General features: G+C 39.1%; 2 protein-coding genes across 2 annotated transcripts; both read left to right on the top strand.

The window, feature by feature from the left end:
- The first annotated feature begins 6,585 nt into the window (after positions 1 to 6,585).
- Positions 6,586 to 11,192, top strand: LOC146328605 (uncharacterized). Its single transcript, XM_084716661.1, has 2 exons — positions 6,586 to 8,762; positions 8,801 to 11,192. Exons 1-2 carry the CDS (start codon positions 6,586 to 6,588, stop codon positions 11,190 to 11,192), a joined length of 4,569 nt encoding a protein of 1,522 aa, XP_084572787.1.
- Positions 8,766 to 13,694, top strand: LOC146328604 (uncharacterized). The gene has a single exon (XM_084716420.1). It carries the CDS (start codon positions 11,451 to 11,453, stop codon positions 13,692 to 13,694), a length of 2,244 nt encoding a protein of 747 aa, XP_084572546.1. The 5' UTR covers positions 8,766 to 11,450.
- Positions 13,695 to 21,304: the final 7,610 nt, after the last annotated feature.

Here is a 21,304-nt window from a genome sequence, read left to right as displayed (position 1 = left end):
AGCAAAGCATTAGCTAAGTCGCTAGCTAATCTACATCAATCAATACACACGTCACAATCAGCTGTACTAACTGTTCCATTGACCCTAACTCATTCATCCCCTCCTGACTCAGCAACTTTGATACCATCAAGACGCAGATTAAGAGTGAAAGAGGAGAAACGGCCAAGAGAGTAAACAAGGCAAAAACAAACACAACCTCACCGTGGCAGTAGTCTTAGGGCAGACATCTACATGTAGATGTAGCGCCCCTGCCACTTGCCCCCCCCCCCCCCCCCATAGTACTTATATACTACTGTGCAAAAGTTTTAGGCAGGTGTGAAGAAATGCTGTTAAGTAAGAATGCTTTCAAAAATCTAAAATGCAATTGTTTATTTTTCTCAATTTGCAAAATGCCAAACCTCCGACGTGGAAACAATAATGAGTGTCTGCAGGCAACAGTGAAGCTTCTCAAGTCTGAAAACACGCACCTTGGCTGCTCCACGTGCTCTACTGCCTGCTGATACTGTAACATTAGCAGTTCCTTCTGCAGCTCCAACACCACCAATCTGAGGAACTAATTGAACTGGTTTGGAAGAACTAGCCACTGTGGGGGACATTTTCTTGGTCCTACACTCTTCTACATTAGGCAAAACCTTCTGCTCAGTTATACCTTTAACATAGACAAAATGGTGTCCTTTTGTGATTGCCTTGGACACTCAATATCAAAATGCTCAAAATTGTGTGTGTGTGTGTGTGCGTGTGTGTGTGCGATTGTGAGTGTGAGAGTCTGTGGTCACGTGATTTCAGAGAATTCGATAGAGGAAAGTGAAACTAGGCGCAGGTCTGTTTCCAGACTGCGGATCTATAAAAGAAGAGAGAAGCAGAGGAGCAGAGAACAGACGACACCTCTGGCTGCTCGCTGCTCCAGCAGGTAAGAAAACTAAAACCAAATCTTTGTTTTAATTTGTTTTTAATGACATGTTGAACTCAGGAAACACTTCAAAAACCAATATTATTATTATTATTATTATTATTATTATTATTATTATTATTATTATTATTATCATTATCATTATCATTATTATTATTATTATTAATTGTTTTAAGTAAAATGAACTGAAGTTTATTTTCCTCTGACTACCTTTCTGGGGCTCAGTTGGTTAAAAAAAACATTAATGAGATGAAAAATGCTATGATTAATGATGTATGAATAATTTACAATCAGCAGGATAAACTACTTATCTTTTTCAAAGCTTAATTTAATTGCTTATCATTTTTATTAATTAGAAATGAATAAATTATCATTTATTTAAATAAATATTGAAAAGAATTATAATTAATAATTATAATTTTTGCTGAAATGATGTCAGCAGGAAACAGAGTTTAATTTTACTGATGTTAGTTTTCCTTTTGATTCAGACATCAAATCAGGATCAATACTCAATAGTGGTCATCACCATGGTAACGAATGTCCTCACACAAGTAACCATGACTCGACACATTAATGAAAAAAAGCAGATGGTTGAAGAACAAATGTTCTGAAAAAGCTGTTTTTTTCTCACAAAACAGAATATTTTGGGTACCTCTTTACAATAAGACTACCTCATTTAAATGCTTTATAAATGGTTAACAATTAAGTTATTAATTAGGTTGTAAACACTTTATGACACTTGAATAAGACGTTAGAACACATTAGATTAAAAGGGGAACAGTGAGAAGAGACCACATTTATCTGTACTGCTGAGCCTCAGATCTCACCTGTCAGCTTCATCACATATCTGCTTTGGAAATAGAGATGTTGCACAGAGATGTATCTGTTCAACCAATGATGTCACAGTCCAGTCAGGTAAAGGTGATAATTATCACAGCTGAGCTGCTGACGTCACATTTACAAACTAATTGGAACTGGAGTCTGAACTCGTTACCCTGTGTTGAAAAATGACACATGCACAGTCATGCTAGCAGCATGCTATGCTAACATGCTAATGTATAGCAGGTTTAATTTTTTAAAAAATATTTAAAGGTTCACTATAATGGAGCCAGCAGGTTTACAGTTCATAGAGGCCATGTTTCCATGTGTTCAATAAAAGGCTGCCAGATTATTTAAAATATCTGATTTCTGTATCTGTTTCAGGACACGTGATTTTCTCTGAGAGTCTACAATTAGTCATTTGTGATAACCATATTGATATAGAGAGAGGAATCTGACCTCCATGTTATTGTGATACACAATCTGGAAACGAGAAGAGCTAAATTATATCAGTGCAGGTTTAATGTTTAACATGCTAACAGGGACCAACAAGAAGGGTCTGAAGGGGGCTTCGCTCCCTCTGTTGTAGTTTTTGCCCCCTCTGTTTAAGCTTTATGCAGAGAAAAACTTACCTTGCGACAGCTGACAGCTGATGAAGCTTGCAAACTATTTTGATAATGTTAATTTTCATACAAAAATATCTTAAGGTTTTATGGTTCCAGCTTCACAAACATTTAATTACTTAAATAATTTAAATTTATATCTGAATTTGAATATTTGCTCATACTAATCAATCTTGGGGCTCTTTTTCTTTATTATTATTATTAAAGTTACATGAGGATAAAACTGACCTTCAGTTCCGTGGTGAAATGTTCTGTGTCAGTTGATGTTTCTGTGGGTTTGTGTCACATCCAGTCTCAGTTTTCATCATTTGGTGAAGCTTGTTTAGAGTTCATGGCGTCGTCCAACCAGTGTGGGGCGCTGTAGGGTTCTGGCTTGTGAGGTTCACATGTGCTGTAGATATTAGTGCTGAGAGACACCCCTACATAATCATAATCTACATAATTTACATAATCCCCATCATGCATTGCTGAAAGTTTAAATTTGCTATTTTATCTTCCAGATTGCAAAAGTTATGTTTTGTTGGTGACTTTAATGTACAGTTGTTACTTTCTGATGGTCTTTGTGACGTGTTTGTTCAGACCACGTGTGTTTTTGTGCTGGTTTAGAGACATTTTAGTTGACACCGTGAGTGAGGGGTCTGGGACATTTCATAAATCCAGCTGGAGTTTTGTGAAATATTTCTCCCCAGTGCTCTCTTTGAGCTTGAATGCTGTTCCTGACATCACATGAGAATCAATCTTGCTGGGTTCCAAGCTATTATCTGTGTCTGTACCAAAGGTGGTGTGAGTCAGTCATAGGAGGGGCTACTGGCAGCTGTGGGCGTGGTTTCAAGTGCATCGATCATGAGAAGTGTCCATAGAAACGACTTGTCTTGGACAAACGATGGCAGCTCCTGAAGAGGTTAGCGGTGATAGCATCAGTTAAATCAGAACTGGATTTCTTCATTGAAAGAAGAACAAAGAACAACACTGAAGGCTTTTAACGATGAAAAAGATGTTTTTGTTCTTCTCCCAATCGGCTTCAGCTTTGGTTTGGTGAGTTGATCTGATTGGTTGAAGTCAGCCCATGTTAGACATGACAAATGGTTCATCCAATCACCTTCCAATTGTTTTTAAGAAAGTGCCTGTCCTTTTCCAAACAGGTCCTATGGACAGCTTTCCAGATGGTTCAGAGAAAAACAGCAGAAACAACAAAATCACTGGCTGAGATACATGACATGACATGATATGACATGACATGACATGAGTGTCATGGGGTTGTTTCAGAACAATGGACAGAGCTGCTTGTTGTGTGCAGGGACGGTAGCCCTATGTGGTTTTCATGTAGCCTTTCTGAGGCTAATGCATGGTTTAATCAATGAATTTGATTATATTCAAAATGACAATTCAGAACCAGCACCTCACAATTTTTAAGAACCCTCTCAGTCACTTCATCCTGGTGCTGGACCTGATGCTAACATTAGCTATTTAGCAGTAAACCCAGAGTGCAGCTGAGGCTGATGGAAACATCATCAGTTCTGCAGGTATTTGGTCTTAAACCAAAGCATTGGACGCATTCAAATATTGACCTGATGATGGCGCTAGATGAGATGTCAGAGGATCAATAAACTTACCAGAATTTATCCTGAGAGGATCATGAAGGTCTGTACCGATTTTATCACAGTTCATCACAGAGACACGTTAAAACCTTTGGACCCAAAAACAGAACATGAAGAGCTTATACAAAATTGGCCTCATGCAAGAACCACTCGATCAGAGTTGTTCTTAAGTGGTGTGTACGAGAGGAGAATTTGTCACATTCACTTTTTTCTTAGTGTTTTGAATTTTCCTATAGATATGAACACAATTTTCGAGGTCCAGGTGTGTCATAATTATGTCAACATTATCCTGTTTGACTACATTTCAAATTATAATATAATTGTAAATTTACAAAGTAAAGTTTATTATAGTGACTATTTTTAGTCTACATATTTCTAAAACTTTTATATCTACTTACTTCTACATATAACTACATTTATGGACGACATTGACGACATGAGACTGCTTTATGCGTTGAGTCGGCTCGGTGGCAACGCCAATGGTAAAACAACCATGCGGCTCCGCCGTCACTCGTTTATTCACTTAACAGAACCTTCCACAATAAAATTCCACTTCCTGTTAATTCGTCACAGGTCAATGGAATCTGCAGAGAATAACAAAATAAAGCTCAGAGGTCAAAACAAACAGGAATAAAGTCCTACAAAAATAATCAGCAATATTCCCTGACCTTAAATTTAAATGTTCTCTCACTGTGCTCAATAAGTAATACAATTTAACAGTAAATAAACTTGCTAAATGATAAATGGCGCTTACACCTATAATGATGTATTTTTACCTCCTGCCACATGTTTTGGGCGTATATGTTCACATGCAGGTTTATGAAGTTGCTGTTCATCCTCATGCAACATCCTCACGTATTCTGTCCTCTGTCCATAATGAAAAGTTTCCCCTGACCCTCTCCTCCTGCTGCAGTCATAGATTGCCTTGTTGTGGCAAGTTGTTCTTTTTTCTTTGAATTCCTGTTTCTTTGCTTCAGCAGGTCTTTTAATTCCACTGCTGATGCTGTTAAAGCGACAGATTTTCCTTTAAGGATCTCTGAAAACAGGAGGTCAGACTCATAAAAATGTTTTCACTCTTTGATGCCATTTTCATGAATGAGCACTTCCTGACATATGGAGCAGGAAGCATAGCCATATATGGTCTGAATAATCTGAAAATGCTCCATTCTGAATATCCAAACTCAATATGCTGTTTACATGACCCATATCACATTCACAATATTGTCATATTCAGAATAATGCTGTAAAATCTATGTGCATTTAAACGTAGTCATTTTCTTGTTTGTTATCTTCTAGAAGACAGAAGACCATGAACGTCTCTAATCTGTCCAGCAAAGACATTCTGCTGGAAACCTGAGGTAACTGTTGACAACAGTGACAGATCTGTCAGGTGAACGGACAGGAAATTACAATATTATCATACAGAGATCTTATTGTTGATGATAATATAATTTTACAGTGTATTTGTTAAACTGAATATCTTTTGTTGTTTACAGATGCAGTTCCAGATGTCTGGACATCAAGACTGATGAAGAGAAAAAGTTACAGGCAGGTTCTTCTTAGATAAACTAGTATTGAAAAAAGGATTTATATTTACCCGCGTAGTCTAGATTGGAGTAATCTGGCACAAGAACGTCCTTTGGGATTAATAAAGTTCTATCTAATCTTATCTTAGTTTTAAATGTATCTTAGTTTCAGTTATTTGTTTTCACTGCAGCTCATATTCAGTTTACAAACTACTGCTTGAATATGATGAATAACTTTCTTTTTGAACTACTTATTCATCCATTACAGATGCTTCTTGTTAGCACTTATTTATTAATGATAAATTCTTCATTGTTAAAAGAAACAACATTGTGATTGTTCTTTAATGTTTAACATGCAACAGAAATACTGATTAAAAGGATTTATGGAAAATTTATAGAAAATTAATAATAGCGTAATGTTTTGAATTAAGTGAACCATGAATCAACACATCATTGCATCGCTAACGCGTACATTAACTTTTCCTCCTGCCAACAGCTCCTTCCAAACATAATGCACATTAGTATTTTCATTATTTCAGATTTAAATTAGAGGAAAAACATGTTCAAAACTGTTCACAGTGTGCATGTGTGTAAATGTAGGGTCCATTAATTTAATATCACAAAAATCTAAATTTGGTCATCGTAATAAATCAAAATTATTTCCACAGAAACATGTGCTGTTAAGATGAACGATTTTGGTGTCACATATTTAGAAGGTTGTTGTATATTTTGTTCATTTATATCATTATAAAACTCTATGAACCATTGTCTCAGTCCTGAAAATGTAATAGTTTTATTAAATAGCTTTTGGACTTTTGTAGCTTTATATATATTTATTACCTAAAAGAATGAGGGGAATTGAGGGAACCCTGACGGGTTCAGAGGGATAAATTCATATATATAAATATCTGTATTTCTTAAAAGGCTCTTCTTCTACTCTCACCATGAAGGAAGAAGTTCCTGTTTTGAGTTGATTGTTTCATCTTTTTTTATCTTTCAGGGAAACAGGTTTGCTGAACAAATCATCAGAAATAATGTTTCCACTATCACAACTCTTTTGGGGCCGGAAATGTAGCAAGTGTGATAAAGTCCTGTCTCGATCTCTGCCCATGAAATATCATGAAGAACATGGATGGCGTTTACAAGTGTACAACGGAGGTGAATACTACAAAATCGTCCACCAACTCTTTCCAATACCACTCATTGAGTTTCAGTGTGAATATTGCTTTAATAAGCCCCTCAGGGATCAGGAGGAAAGAAGGAGAGAGGAGGAGAGGAGAAGAGAGGAGGAGAGGAGAAGGGAAGAGGAGCGACAGAAGAGAGAGGAGGAGAGGAGAAGAGAGGAGGAGCAAAAGAGGAGAGAGGAGGAGAGGAGAAAAGAACTGAATCAAAGATTACAAGAATCGCACCAACAAGTCAAAGCGCAGCACGAGAAACTGAGCAGCGACATCGCAGAGGAACATGAGTCCAAGCGAGACGTTCTAATAACACATCTGGGTGAGTTTAAGGCTCACTATGAATCAGGCAGTGATGAGCTTCTAGAGATCCTCTCTTTGAAATGCAGCATCCCAGTTAGAAATCTGAGTGTCTCTCAGCTGACAGCTGATGAGCTGAGAAAGATCCTGTCAGTTCTGGACACACTTCTGTTTGATGAATGGATCAGAGCTCCTCTGTCCCTCAGCACTCTGCAGCACTCTCAGGTGTTCATCACAGAGCTGTATGTCCTCTCTCTGGAAATATCTGACGGAGTTTCCCTACAAAACATCTCCAATCATGTGCAGTCTCTGGTGGAGTCCATCAGCCAATCAGCATGTAATGATTCTGAGACTTTCCTCCTGACTCAAGCCCTGTATCTGAACCTGAAAACCTCAAAATCCACTGAAATGCTCCTCAGACTTGTGCAAACAAACCAGTGGACCCCAACAGAGGCGCTGACTCTGCTCAAAGCACTGTCACAAAAATATGCAGAGGATGCTTCAATAACTGAAGTCCTAAGGTTGGTACATGTGTACAACATATCACCAGAGTGGACGGATGAGTCCGGACACTCTGTCATACAGGCTCTTGGTTTTGCCGGCCCTGAGAAATTCCACCAGGATTTCCGAAAGAGTCTCCGAAAGAGCAATGAGAACAGTCTAGCTACAGAATTAAAAATGTTGGAGAGTCTGGATGATCATGAGATTGATTTGATAAAAAACATCACCACTGGTGTCCTTCGGTACTCAGAAAATGCACCAAAAGATGCACCATTTATGAAAGTTTCCTTCAATGAACGTGGAACATTGAATGCAGCAGACTTACAGAACTATCTGTCTCAGCTCTGCAGAGCAGTTTTTGACACCAAAGGCTGGTGGCCGACAGTGAGGCAGATGTTGCAGTGGTGTGTGCTGATGCTGACTCAGAAGAGTGAACCGCTACAACTGGTTGGTATGAAAGAAGACCTCTGTGTCACAGCCATGTTTGCAGCCACACGAGTCTGCATGGGAAACAAAGTGGACATTGTGCTGAACTTTGAAGTTCACACAGAGGAGCAAATTACAGAATGGTATGATTTCTACAAGAACCTCAGAATTTCTATGAAAACAAACATGAAGAAAACTGATGGATCGTTCAGGGACGTCTATAAATCAGACATTGTGTACGGAACCATCAACAACTTCATCTCTGACTATTTTCTGTACAGCAGAGAGGTGATGGAAACAGGAAACCCTCTGCTTAGTCGTGGATTCATCATTGAAGAACAAAGTCTCAGTTCTTCACATCATCTGGAGCTTTTAAGGCTCAAGGACCATGATTCCCTGGTGTTTGTTGCAGAGGTCCTGCAAAGCCTCATGGGTAAGTTTCACAGTGAAGATATGGAACTAAGATGCAGGTTTATGAAGGCTCTTTTTCAGGTGCTCCACACCAACCTGAATGACCCAAACACTGACAATAAAGTCATCACTATCTTAAAGAAGATTACTGGACAGGGATTGTGTTCTGGTGAGGTCTTCACTCTGACCTTTCTTGAGAATCTCCTTAAAGTGGTTAATGAAGAAGCAGACAGTGAAACACACGGGACATTTCCTGCAGGCAACTGGTGTTTGGATATTTTATTTGCCTGTGCAGAGAAAATGAAAGCATCAACAACTGCAAAAGAAGTTTTCCAGATGGTTTCGGATATTGTAGCACGGGGACTTTGGTCACCTGTAGAGGCCTTAAACCTCCTAGGAGCACTAACAGACCACCATCAAGATGAAGGGTGCATTTCCATCATGAAGATTTTACATTTAATGGCAACAAAAAAGTAGATGTGGTGTCCAGCTCCTCTGTGTTATGTCAAAGAGATGCAGAAGAATGGAAGAACTTCTACAAGTACTTTGGAGTGACAGTGGACACAAACACAAATAAAACTGAAGATGAAGATCGAAAAGAATGCTACAAGAAGGACGTGGTCTATGGAACAATCGAAGCCTTTGCCGCAGATCATCTACGACAGATATTTGAGATGAAGGATGTGAGGCCTGATCGCAGGTATCAGTGCATCATAATCGATGAAGTGGACTCACTGCTGCTGGATCAGGGAGTGCAGCTGACCTACCTGTCCAGCCCCATGGTCTCCATGCAGCACCTGAATGTTATTCTGACCATGATCTGGAGCCACGTCAGACAGTATGGCTTCCTGTCTGCAGAACACCAGACATTTGTACAGGGTCCTCCTGCTTCATTCTTCAAGGCCATCTTTGACTCTATTGACACAGAAGAAAGTGAAATCAAGGATCCAATGGACATTTTACGCATCGCTGAAGAATCCAACACTGTCCCAGAAGGATTTACAGAGGAAATCTACAAGAGTGAAAAGGATGAACTTCTTAGGAAACTGCAAACTGTGGATCAGGATGCTATGGTTGTTTTTTTCCAAACATTTGAGCAATATGTCCCCTATTGTTTCACTGTTTATACTTTGGATGACATGGGGTTGCTCTGTCTTAGAAAGCATAGCCCATATGAGAACCAGGACATCCCAGAGCTTAAATTTCTTGTCCTGGGGGAAGGTTTGTGTTGTCCTCTCTATGATTCAGAAGACGTTGTTATCAAGCCCATTGCAGAACTAATCTCAGAGAAGATCCAGTTCACCCCATGTACAAACAATAAAGACAAAATCAGCATTCCTGGGTTCCTGAAGAATCTGGTGGAGAAGAAAGTGTCAGTGTGGGTTCAGAATGCCTTTCTGGCACTGCAACTGAAGGAGGGACAGGAATATGTTGTCGAAAATGACAACGTCTGTCCAGTGGATTTCAGATCTACTGGTATTGTAGAATTGAATAAGAAATGGGGTGATGGTCTGCAGCAGTTTGTTGAGATCAAACACCAAGTCAAACTGAGCACCATTTCAGTAGTGACAAACTACATTTCTAACATTTCTTTTTTCGAAAAGTATGATGGGAAAATATATGGAACAACAGGGACACTTGGGAGCAAATCAGACATGCTGTTTTTGCAGTACCTATATCCAAACCTCTCTGCCTGCAAAATGCCAACATTCAACAGGAAGAAGTTATTTGAGGTCGAAGGCACTCTGAAGACCTCAGCTGAAGAGTGGAAATCTGAAATAAAACGTGTGGTTATGGCTCAGCTTTTGCCAAATTCATACAGAGGTGGAAGAGCAGCCCTGGTGATCTGTGAAACTATTAACAAAGCAAAAGAGATCCATGAAGAGCTGAAAAGCATCAACCGAGGTAAAGTTGTTCTTTACTGCCGCAGTGACCCAGACAGTTTGAGCAAAATAGATAAGGAACTGCTTCCTGGTGATGTCATTGTAGCCACAAACCTTGCCGGCCGTGGCACAGACTTAAAAGTGTCCAAACAGGTGAACAACAATGGAGGGTTATTTGTGATCCTCTCCTTCCTCTCTGAGAACACAAGAGTGGAACTGCAGGCTTTTGGCAGAACAGCCCGCAAAGGTAAACCTGGTTCTGCTCAGGTAATTGTGTCCACTGAACACCTGCCGCAGTCTTTCAGGACAGTGTCTTCTCTGGAGGAAGCTAAGAGCACAAGGGATAGACTTGCAGCAGAAAAGATAAACCACATGAAGAGGGATGTGACTGAGTTGAAGCTGAGGGAGGACCTGTTTTCAGAGTACTGCAAAACTCTTGGAGATGTTCACAAGAACACAGATGAAGATAACAAACGAGTTGTTGTTGCCATCATGAATGAGTTCTGGGGGATATGGCTGCAAACTAAGTCAGAAGTAATTGAACAGCTGAAGAGAAATGAGTTGCAAACAAGTTTGAAAGATGATTTGGCAAAGGCAAAAAGTCAGTCTCAAAGTCAGACTTCACCTTGTTCTAGCATTTACCACTACAACAAGTTTGGGAATATGGCACTGATTGACAAACAATGGGATGTCGGTACCAAACTGTTTGAAAAAGCCATGAAACTAGATGAAAGCTGGGCAGCCATAGCTTTTTACAGTCATGCATACTGCACTTTGAAGCAGAGGAATCCAGGTTACCTCACCAAGGCCAGAGATGATCTAAAGAAGGCACAGGAGTCTCTGAAGTATCTCAGTGAAGAACCCATGGTCTGTCTGCAGTTAGTAAAAATGTCCTCTGCAGAATCAGCCAACAGTAATCCAACCAGCCTTGAAAAACAGTTAACAAACAGGTGCGTGATGCTCAATTACTTCAATAAAAACATCAATGACATGATCCAAAAGCTGGAAATGATCAAATAAAAAGAGACAGGAGAGAATAAACAAATACATGCAGAGGCCAATAAATCACCAGTTTTCTCTCTGGTGCAGAGTGCAGATGAAAATCTCAAACTGGAAGTCTACAACCTCTACAATCAAGGTCTGAAATATGTTTTTTCTGTGGAAGAGGAGCCTGGCTTCCCATGGGGAGCTCTGCTGGTGTTCTCTCTCGGAGTTTTACAGATAATTGCAGGTGCACTGCTCATTGGATTTACTGTTGGTACATTTGTTCAAGTTGGCATGGGACTCATCTCTGAAGGAATATCAGACTGCATCTCTGGCATATGTGGCATGGTGACAAGAGATTTCAGCTGGCAGTCATGGGCTACAGGAAAAGCCATTTCTATTGGTGTATCTCTCATTGCATTGGGAGTTGGAAAGGTGATTGCAAAGGGCTTCAAAGGTTCTAAAATGGCAATTAAGGATTTTGGACAAAAGCTGAAGTTGTTGCCAAAATTTCTCTCCAAGCAGACTAAAGACTGTTCAAGTGTAGTCACAAAGACAACTATGAAGAACGTCCTAAAACACACTGCTAAAAAAGCAGCAGAGGAAATCACTATGTATGGAGTTGGGAAGGTAGAAGAGAAAATACTGACAGAAATTCTCAACACAATCAAAAGTAAGATGAAAGGGAGAATTGTTGACGACGTGAAAGTGAACATGGAAAAAGAGCCCTTCACTGCATTAGTAAAAGTCATTGTCCTCTCCCATGTTGAAGATAAAGCACAACCTCATGATCTCCTGGTGGTCAAAAAGATTGAACTGCTGGACATTTTCAGAGTGATAGGCAACACTGCAGTACAATCAATCTATGCAGACCTTGCTTGGCAGAACAAGCTCAACTCATCCATCTCCACACTGTTGGACAGTGCTAAAGCAGAGGCCAAAGGAACAACACTGGAGATGGTCCAATTCTTGCGATCTGTCCACAAGACTGTACAGGAAGTACACAGCTTCTTTACAGTAGTCAGCCTCTCCAGCAGTTTTTTCTCAAACCTCCACAAACAGATGAATATATATAAAAAAGGAAAAGGTTTTTCAGAGAAAGTGCATGTAATTGAGCTATCTGAATCAGACACTAAGCTGCTGAAAGAATTCAAGCAGGATTTAGCCGACATCATCAGTGTTTTATTGGCTGATGCTTTGGTAGAGGTGTTCCACCAGAAGTTCTCCAGTCGTGTTGTTTCACATGTTCAAAGTCAAATAAATGGTGTCATTCGCAATGGTTTCAGAACTATTTTTAAGAGTGACAGAACAGAGGAAAAACTCAGAGCTGCACAGAACAACAGATACATTGCATACATGCCAGTTGACCCTGAACATACAGGAGAGGCAGGTGAACTCTCACAGTCACATGCTGAAAAGATCATGAATCCAGAGACTGCAGGCACCATTCTTGATATCAGAGTCCTGTCAGAAACCACTGGCACTGAGGTTGTCATCCTCACAGAGGACAGCCATGGCAGACTTACCAAGATGCAGGAGGTGAGCCCAGGCACTGGACCCCCCAGTCAAACTGTGACACTGATCTACAGACCACAGAGTGACCAATATCCCGACGGCCATTATGATGTGCGCATCAGTAACGAGACAATGATCATAGACAGCAAGGGCAGGGGCTGCCTGTTTCACGCTTTGGCACGAGGCATGACACCAGACGCAAGTGAAACAGAGATCGCTTCTGAAGCAAACCGCCTCCGATCTGTGGAGGCCAATGCTCTCCGCAGACAGCCAGGCCAATGGGAGCCTTTCATCCAGCGAAAAGTGTGGACTGAAGAGATGAGAGGAGGAGACTGGTACATGGCAAAGGGAGCTGCACAAAACGAAATAGAAAAAATAAGGGAAAGTGAATTTATACTTAAGCATGAGGTTGGAAAAGTAGGATTTTATAAAGACTGGCAATACTATAAATTTCAATGTCAAGGAGTTGGAGGATTCATCCATGCTGATCATCAGCCACCAGTGAGTAGTATACGGGATGCTATGAACGAAGAAGAGAAGAGCAACTTCGCAAAAGCCATGCATCAACTGGCACCAAACTCATCTCCTTTGGATCCCAACCGGATTACCAAAGGTCATGGCCGGTATTTTATAGTTGTTTGTGTGCCCAAAGAAATCCATATGGAGTTTGTCAGTACAAAATCAAAAGCCTTCAGAACAGAAGTAGCTAAAACCATAGCTGCAGGTGATGTTGTGGGCGCCTTCAAACTGACGTGCCTCGGTGCACTGCCGAGATTCATGTTGGATAGCACCAAGGGCTACAAAGACTTTCAGGACAACCCAAAGAGTCAAATCAGGCTTGCCACTTTTAAAAACAGTTACATTCAACACAGTAAAGGCATGGTAAAGAAATGGTTCAACCTGCTGAAACTTAAGGAAGTCATGACAAAGGACGATCTTACCAGAATTACTCAGTGGATCAAAGATGGAGGCTACAGCGATCAAAATGATCCTTACAGGAACAAAGTCATCAACCTCCTGTAATCAAAGGTAACATCACATTTACAAGTTTCAACTGGAAAAAAGCTGGGACTCTGTGCAAAACATAAATAAACACAGAATTCAGTGATTTGGAAAAAAAAAGTTCTACCTTTATTCAATTTAATATATAGAACAAAGACAAGATATTTAATATTGAAAATGATTGACTAAGAGAGAGAGAAAAGAGAGAAATGTTTTTCAATCTGTTGCACTATTTGCCCATGCAGTTGATGAGCCATTTGATGCCCCTTAATACCCAATCATGAAGCTCTATTACCAGTTCACTTGTTTACCTGAAGAATGGTGTTTATGGAGTCTTCTGTCGCTCCTGTCCCAACTTTTTTAAAATGTGTTGCAGGCATAAACTTTAGAATGAGTGTATATTTACAAAAACATTGACGTTACCCAAATTACTCAGAAGCTATGACTCAGGACATCACATAGTGCTGTTGTAAAGTCCTCGTAGAACTTCTCTGTTTCCTCTTCTGATGCTATGTTGGTAGTTGAGTATGTGACCATGATGGTTGTAATTGGGTTGGCATTAAAATCCCTGATAAGGATCCTGTCAGTGTGTTGGTGAACCCTACAGAGAACCTTCTGCACCCAGGAACTCAGCATCAGCCCCACGTCACCAAGAGCAACTTGGGCCTCTTTGATGCAATTAGAAAATAACTCGGAAATCATTGCACTTTGTTTTTATTTACGTTTTGTATGTCCCAAATACTTTGATATTTGAGTTTGTAATGATACTAAAATAAAGCACATATATAGGATTAATATATACGAGTGTTTATGACATTAGAATAGTTTTTTTTGGTAAGAGCTATAGAGGCCCCCCTAGAATAGTTAATAAAGGGGCTGCAGGTACATGAAGTAGAGTCACATGTTCATAGTGCAGTTGTGCATTGAATGTATAAGTTCCAGTCATGCCTGCTGGCTACGGTAGGATGGATGGATGGAGGATGAGCTGACTGAACTCATCACTCTGGTCACCTCTCTTGGCCAGTCAGTCAGCTGCAGTTTTAATGAACTGATGACTGATATGTGATTGTTGAATTATAATACCTACATATAAATGCTGATTGCCACAGAGAAGTCATGTGCAGCCACTTCCTGAGTCTGTAGGTTTATATTTACTGAAAAGATTAAGAAAAAGATAAGAGACCAGTCTTACACTGTTAACTTTACATTATGGTGAGCGGTTAACCACGGTGTATTTTTGTTTTCTTTACAGCGAATCCACCCTCGAAAAAATGACTGGAGAACAAGTGCAATGAAAAGGACAGAGATCTTCCACCTTCATCATCATCAGGAGACCTGTCTGGATACGTCTCATAAGAACTGCTTTTCCTTTCTGGTTTAATTCAAAGTAATTTAATTCTACTATCCAGGGGTCTCATTACAGACAAATCCTAATTCTCATCTCAAAAGTGAAAGGCTGGAAAAATCCACTTTTGAGTTTGATTTTTATTGTACTGTGCACCTCTTTCACATAATAATAATGGAAACAAAACATTGACTGTGGCAAACAAAGTACCTACAGACATTGGTCATATGATACTGTGGGTGAATGGTGACCATCCCCATTGAAATGTACCATGTTACTACATTTCTTCAGGGGTGCAGTCGGCCTGATATTGGCTTTAAAATGAAGACTGCTGGATGCTTCATTATAACTGAAGCTTGACTGTAATGGGAAAAGTCTGACATGTTGGCTAAAATTAAATAAGATTTAGATGTTTCTTTAATGAGGACCCTTGATTTGTTTTTCTATATAAGAACTGCTCAGACCCTGGACATATATATATACTTCTGGATTTGAGAAAAGCAGTTGATTCTGTAAATCATGTTTTTCTCTCTAAACTATCTCTGATGATGCAATCAAATGTATGGAGTCCTATCTCACTATGAGAAGACAATGTACCAGAGTTGGAATAGGACCTCATCATTTATTGATTGCTCTGTTGGTGTCCCACAAGGCTCAATCTTAGGACCTCTTATTTAGTCTGTATGTTAATGTTCTGCCACACATGTCCTGAAGTTGAAACCCAAATGTAAGCAGATGACACGGTCATCCTCGCACATGAGAAAGACAGATGTAAAGTTGCAGCTAAATTAAACAGCAGCTATGGCCAAAATTTCAAACTGGCTCTCAATGTGAGTAAAACTGCTTGCATGTATTTTTAAATTAGGAAAAATGGAAGTCAGCCAGATATCGTTTTAAAGGGAGAAAGGATCCAGACTGTGTCACATTTTAAATATGTAGGACTTACTATTGACTCACAGCTGATCTTTAAAAAACACGTGAAGCAGGAGTGTAAAACTGTAAAATTCAATTTAAGGAACTTTAGGGTTTGTTTGAAACCAGCTTCCCTTAGATGCAGCAAAACTATATATGCAGTCACTGATTTTTTTTCCACACATTTCATACTGCATTACAGGCTGGTCACAAGCTGGAAAAACAACACTGGCCTCACTGCAAAACTCTTTACAAACAAACATTCAAGGCACTGGACAAAAACCCGTCATGTTATCACCACTGTAACATCATTCAAAGGCGTAATCTACGGACCTTTGACAGCTTTGTATATCTTGCTGATGTTTGTCTAGTGAACAAAGTGATTAATAATGTGGCTGCTCTTCCATTAAAAGAGTTCATACAACTGTGTTCAGACACAGGGAGGACAACTAGGACGACCAACAGAGGTGACTGTGGTCTACAGCACAGATCTACTGAGTCTGTCAGATCAATCTTCTCTGTCAGAACTACAAACTGTTGGAACTCAGTGTCGACTGAGATAAGAGAGTCCAACAACTTTGTTGGTTTTAAATTAAAATGGAATCATGACTAAAGTCAACCCAATCATGTACTCATCACTCATAAACTCAAACACATCTAACATTATGAAACCCTGTTATATTTTAATGTTGTAGTTGTATTGTTGTTGCTGTTGTTATTGTTGTGATGCCAGATGAAAATTAACTTATATCCAACTCTGATGTAGCTAAGTATCTGTGCACTGTCCCTGTTAAATCAATCAATCAATCAATCAATCAATCAATCAATCAATCAATCAATCAATCAATCAATCAATCAATCAATCAGTCTCTTTCATCCCTTCTTTGTTGGCCATAACATAACTTACAAATACTGCTCTTTGAAGACAGAAGTGTTGTGGAGTGTTAGTGTTAGTGTTCATGTTATTATTATTGTATATTTTAATGATTATTTGTTGGGGTGCTGGGATTATAGGATGAGAGGGATATAAGAAATTAATGTAAAGCAGCACAAACTGATGAAGAGTATAAAATTTGTTCTTGATAATCCAGATAATGGTGTTATTGATTAATTTCATGATTTATTTATTTATTTTTTTGGAAAACAGAAATGCACTAAATCACCTTTTGTTGTTGAGCAACTTAAGAACATCAGTTTATTAATCATCAAAATCAGTGAAACATTATTGAACTTTCTTTCCTTGAAATCTTTGAAAATGTTCATATTATATTTTTTGATTAAAGTGTCTTTTAATGTTTCCATTTTAGGATCCTCATATGTATTTGTTGCAAATTGTAAGCACTTTCCTTAATCAATCATTGATAATATAAATGATCAGTTAATTGATTAATCATTAAAAAAAAAAAAGTTGCTGATACCAAACAATACCAAATATGTTTTTCTCCCTCTTTATCAAAGTTTTATTTCCACAGTAACATGTTACAGATTCTCTGAAACATAAAAAGACATGAAGGCTACAAACTTCAATATCAGATAAATATCTCATAAATAATCACTGTCATATTTTGGATCTTAATTTGATAGTAGATCGATTAAATTTTACTTGATCGATCAAAGTCTTTACAATCGATTAATCAATCAATCATTAATCGTTATCATCCCTAATTTGTGTAATTTAAATTTGATCATTATATTGTTTGTGCATTATCACAAAATAAATACAAAAATAAATAATAAGGTGGAAAACAAACATGAAAGGAACAACTACAAGAAAAAAGAAGTTGACATGTTTGATGCTCTTTTGACATAAACCAGTAAATTAATTATTTGTCAATGTCCTCATGTCCTCTTTGTAAAGTCTAGAAGACGTTCAGACCAGGCAGTCGGTCCATCAGGTGTCTTAGCTGTAAAGAAAGTTAAAAAACATTAAATGAATCCTGATCTGTGACAAAATGCTGTCCCATATTTACACCATTTCGGTCTGTTGCAGCCTCTCACACGGCGAGCTGAGTCTGTGAGGGTTCAGGGTTTACAGCCTTCAGATACACCAGGTTACATCTTAAATTCAGTTCATCACTAAGCTCTGTGTCCACAGCATCGCAAACATTATCTTGTGCAAATTTTTATGTTTGACTCAGAGATTCAGTAAAACTACAAGAGCTGCAGCTTCATTAAAGGACTCTTAACTCTGATGTTTTGGGATAACAGTGAACTGTACTCGTAATATATTCTGTGTGTTACTTTACACAGTTGAGCAAATGAGCTGGAAGCTGCAGTGTCTTAGCTCGGTTCTTCCACTGGGTGGCGCCTGTTACTGAACTCTGACTGTGTTCATTGTAGGAAATATCCATCATGCTCCAGTTCAGCTGCATCTCTGGTTAATTTGTTTTTAAGCAGCTGACTGTAAAACAACTTAGAGCTGGAGAGTCATATCACTTCATCTATTTTAAGAGTTTATTAAAATATCTTTTTGATATACAGATCAATAATAATAAAATATATCAGTCAGTGTTCTTAGATGTGTACTTCAACCTCTTAAGATCATTTCTGACTCATAAAAGACACTGAGCACAAAAAATACTTACATATGTTCTGAGAAAAAAACTTGTAACTTCAGCAGCTGTGATCTATAAATGTCAAATTAACTTAAAATTGATGGCAGTGACTTCTCTTTATTCAAAACAAGCTCAAATGAGGGTTTAATCAGGAAGGAGCGTGGACCAAAAGAGAAAAATAAACTTTGTGTTGGAGGAGACTGAAGTCAGTCAACAGGTGTTATTTGAAAAAAACAAACATGAGACACAAATCTTGGAAGGGTGTCGCTGCTGTGGTGAACAAGGCGGAGCAACAGGACAGAACCTTGTTTGCATTTCTTTAAACCAATCACAACTGTCTTGGGCGGAGCTAAGTCTAGGATGCTGCTTCCAAATGGACCAGAACTTTGAAGTAATAAGTGGGGAAAGAACATAAATCAGCACTTGCTCTGATGGTGACAGTGAATGTTTCAGAAAAGGTGAGTTCCTTCAATTTTGCCTTTGAGGTTTTGTTATGACCCTGTGGGTCATTTGTGATTGTGTATGTTTTCCTTTGCTGCAGTGTCTCCTCTCCCAGGTGTGTGTGTGTGTTTTTCTTTCTCTCCTGAGTGAATTGAGAACAGGTGGTGCATGATTGCTGCAGCGTGATTGGTCAGGAGGCGGATCCCTGGGCCTATTTGAACACCGGAGGCCTGCACTCTGTCTCCTCTCCAGCCTTTCCGCCACAACAAACCACGAGCATAGTGTTCTGATTTGATTTGTTAGAGTAAGCTTTGTAGAAGACTCAACGCAGAATTGTATGTATTGGATAAAGTAATTCTTTGGTAGATCACTGAGAGGATGTATAAGTTAAGTCTCAAACTATTGTAAATATCTATAAATAGTAGGGCAGTTGAGTAGGGGCAAGAAAACTGTTTTCTCCTGTTTTCTATTCTAGGAGTTTAGTTTAGTAATTTGTCATTCATTTTCTTTTGTTTTCATTAGGGTTAGGGTTATTTAGATCGTTCTGTTTGTTATTTTGGCCTGTTCTTCCCCTGAAGCTAATTTTAACTGCACCTGTTTTAAACTTGGCTTACTTGGTCACCGGCCCTCTTTGGAGTGGAAAGACTGGGGGAGCATCTTATCTGTTATGTCAAGGGTTCCCCTAGACCAGGGCATAACACTTTATAATTTTTGATGGTTTAATCACAACTTTTACATCTTTTTTGCTGTAACTGTGGAAACTGGGAAGTCAGTACATGAACCCCACAACTGCATCACAGGAGCTTCTGTAAGTAACATAATTACAAGGTGAAACTTTGTTGTCAGAAAATTAGACACACTGAAAACACACATTCGCTTTTCACACAGAAACAGGAAAGCTGCGTCACAGCTCATGAATACTGCGCCACAGTGCGTTCAGCCTGTCAGCAAAGGGTAGATGAACACTGATCCACTCAGGGTGGCGCACACGCAGCCCTGGACATGTGAGGGCAGCACAGACCTGTTAGTGCTCAATCATGTGTGACTTTACGCTGCTTGTTCCTCTAAGAATTTGGATGCCAAATATTTAGCGTACCAAATTCTCATTTGTTATTCCGATTAATCGTGCCACCAACTAAGAACGGCCTCAGAATCGAGAAAGAGAAATCAATCTGTCAGTCCCCTCTGTGTCTGGACTGGGTGAGGTTTCCAATGTTGAGTCGAATTAACCCTCAGGCTCCACTTCTGATGGTTCCTAATAATCAATTCCTAATATAAGTTTATATAAAATAATAAGCTTTGCAGCCGCACTCCCTACAGACTTTGGTTTCCTGAACGATGCCTGGTGGGTCATGGGAATAACGCTGCTCAGGTTGCTAGTGGGCATCATATATGGAAGGAACTGTAACAATATCTCATCATCTTCCACCTCTGACTTTCATTCTTGATTCATGAAAACATTCTTGCCAAACGCTTTTGTACATCTTGACCTGGTCCAAGAATTTAAATTCTAGCAGCACAATATGAATTCCCCCGGCCGTCCCTCTAAATCAAGGTCCACTTCAGAGAGAAAGCCCACAAAATAGAGCCAGAGTCTTATTCCATTATTCTTGTCTGGTATTCAGGCAACCTGGCCTGCTTTTTCTCTATTAATTTTCTCTTAATCTTTTCAAAGGAAATGCTTTTGACCCTGCGGGACACTCAGCTGAGAGCATCGTGGGGACATTTATGGTGCAGATAAAGAGAACGGAAATAAATGGTGATGGAAACAGATTTATTTAAATAAACATGGCAGGATCTCTGTTTTATTTGCAGCAGTGTAGATACATTTTCTGGTTTCCTTCAACAGACAGCAACATAAATAATAAAGTCTGTTTCACACGAGTCTTTCATTCAGGATAGGAACAACACCAAGACGTGATGATGATGATCATCTTCTTCAATAATCACACAACTGTAGTCACTGAAATTCACATTTACAAAACCTGTACATTTTGTACAGTCAGGGTTACATTAAAAGGAACTCATTATATTCATAAATTTCACTCTGAAAAACTGAAACTAATATTTCTGTTGACATGATGACAGAAGACAAACCAACAGGAAGTTGGGGGTGGGGGGGCAGATGGAGCACTAATGCAATTTTAATCCACCATAGTGTGCTATCATCCCATATGGAAAAGATATAGATACATTTTATTAAATGTTTCCATCTTTTATCTGGAACTTGAAGGTAATGACCAGATACGAGATGTTTAGTCAATTTGTGCCACATGAAACTTGTATCATTTGGGAACTTATATGACAGTAAATCCACATATATGTGTCATATCAAACTTACATGAGCTGGATGACCGTTTGTGAAACTGACATCTAGT

This window comes from Lutjanus erythropterus, chromosome 4 (assembly GCF_056507025.1).
Source record: "Lutjanus erythropterus isolate fLutEry1 chromosome 4, fLutEry1.hap2, whole genome shotgun sequence".
Taxonomy (NCBI): domain Eukaryota; kingdom Metazoa; phylum Chordata; class Actinopteri; order Lutjaniformes; family Lutjanidae; genus Lutjanus; species Lutjanus erythropterus.
This window is presented reverse-complemented; position numbering and strand designations above follow the sequence as displayed.

Coding starts and splice junctions, on each gene's coding strand:
- LOC146328605 (XM_084716661.1), top strand. CDS start 6,586: ATGAAATATCATGAAGAACATGGATGGCGTTTACAAGTGTACAACGGA. Junction 8,763..8,800: donor CATTTAATGGCAACAAAAAA/GTAGATGTGGTG, acceptor GTTATGTCAAAG/AGATGCAGAAGAATGGAAGA.
- LOC146328604 (XM_084716420.1), top strand. CDS start 11,451: ATGGGACTCATCTCTGAAGGAATATCAGACTGCATCTCTGGCATATGT.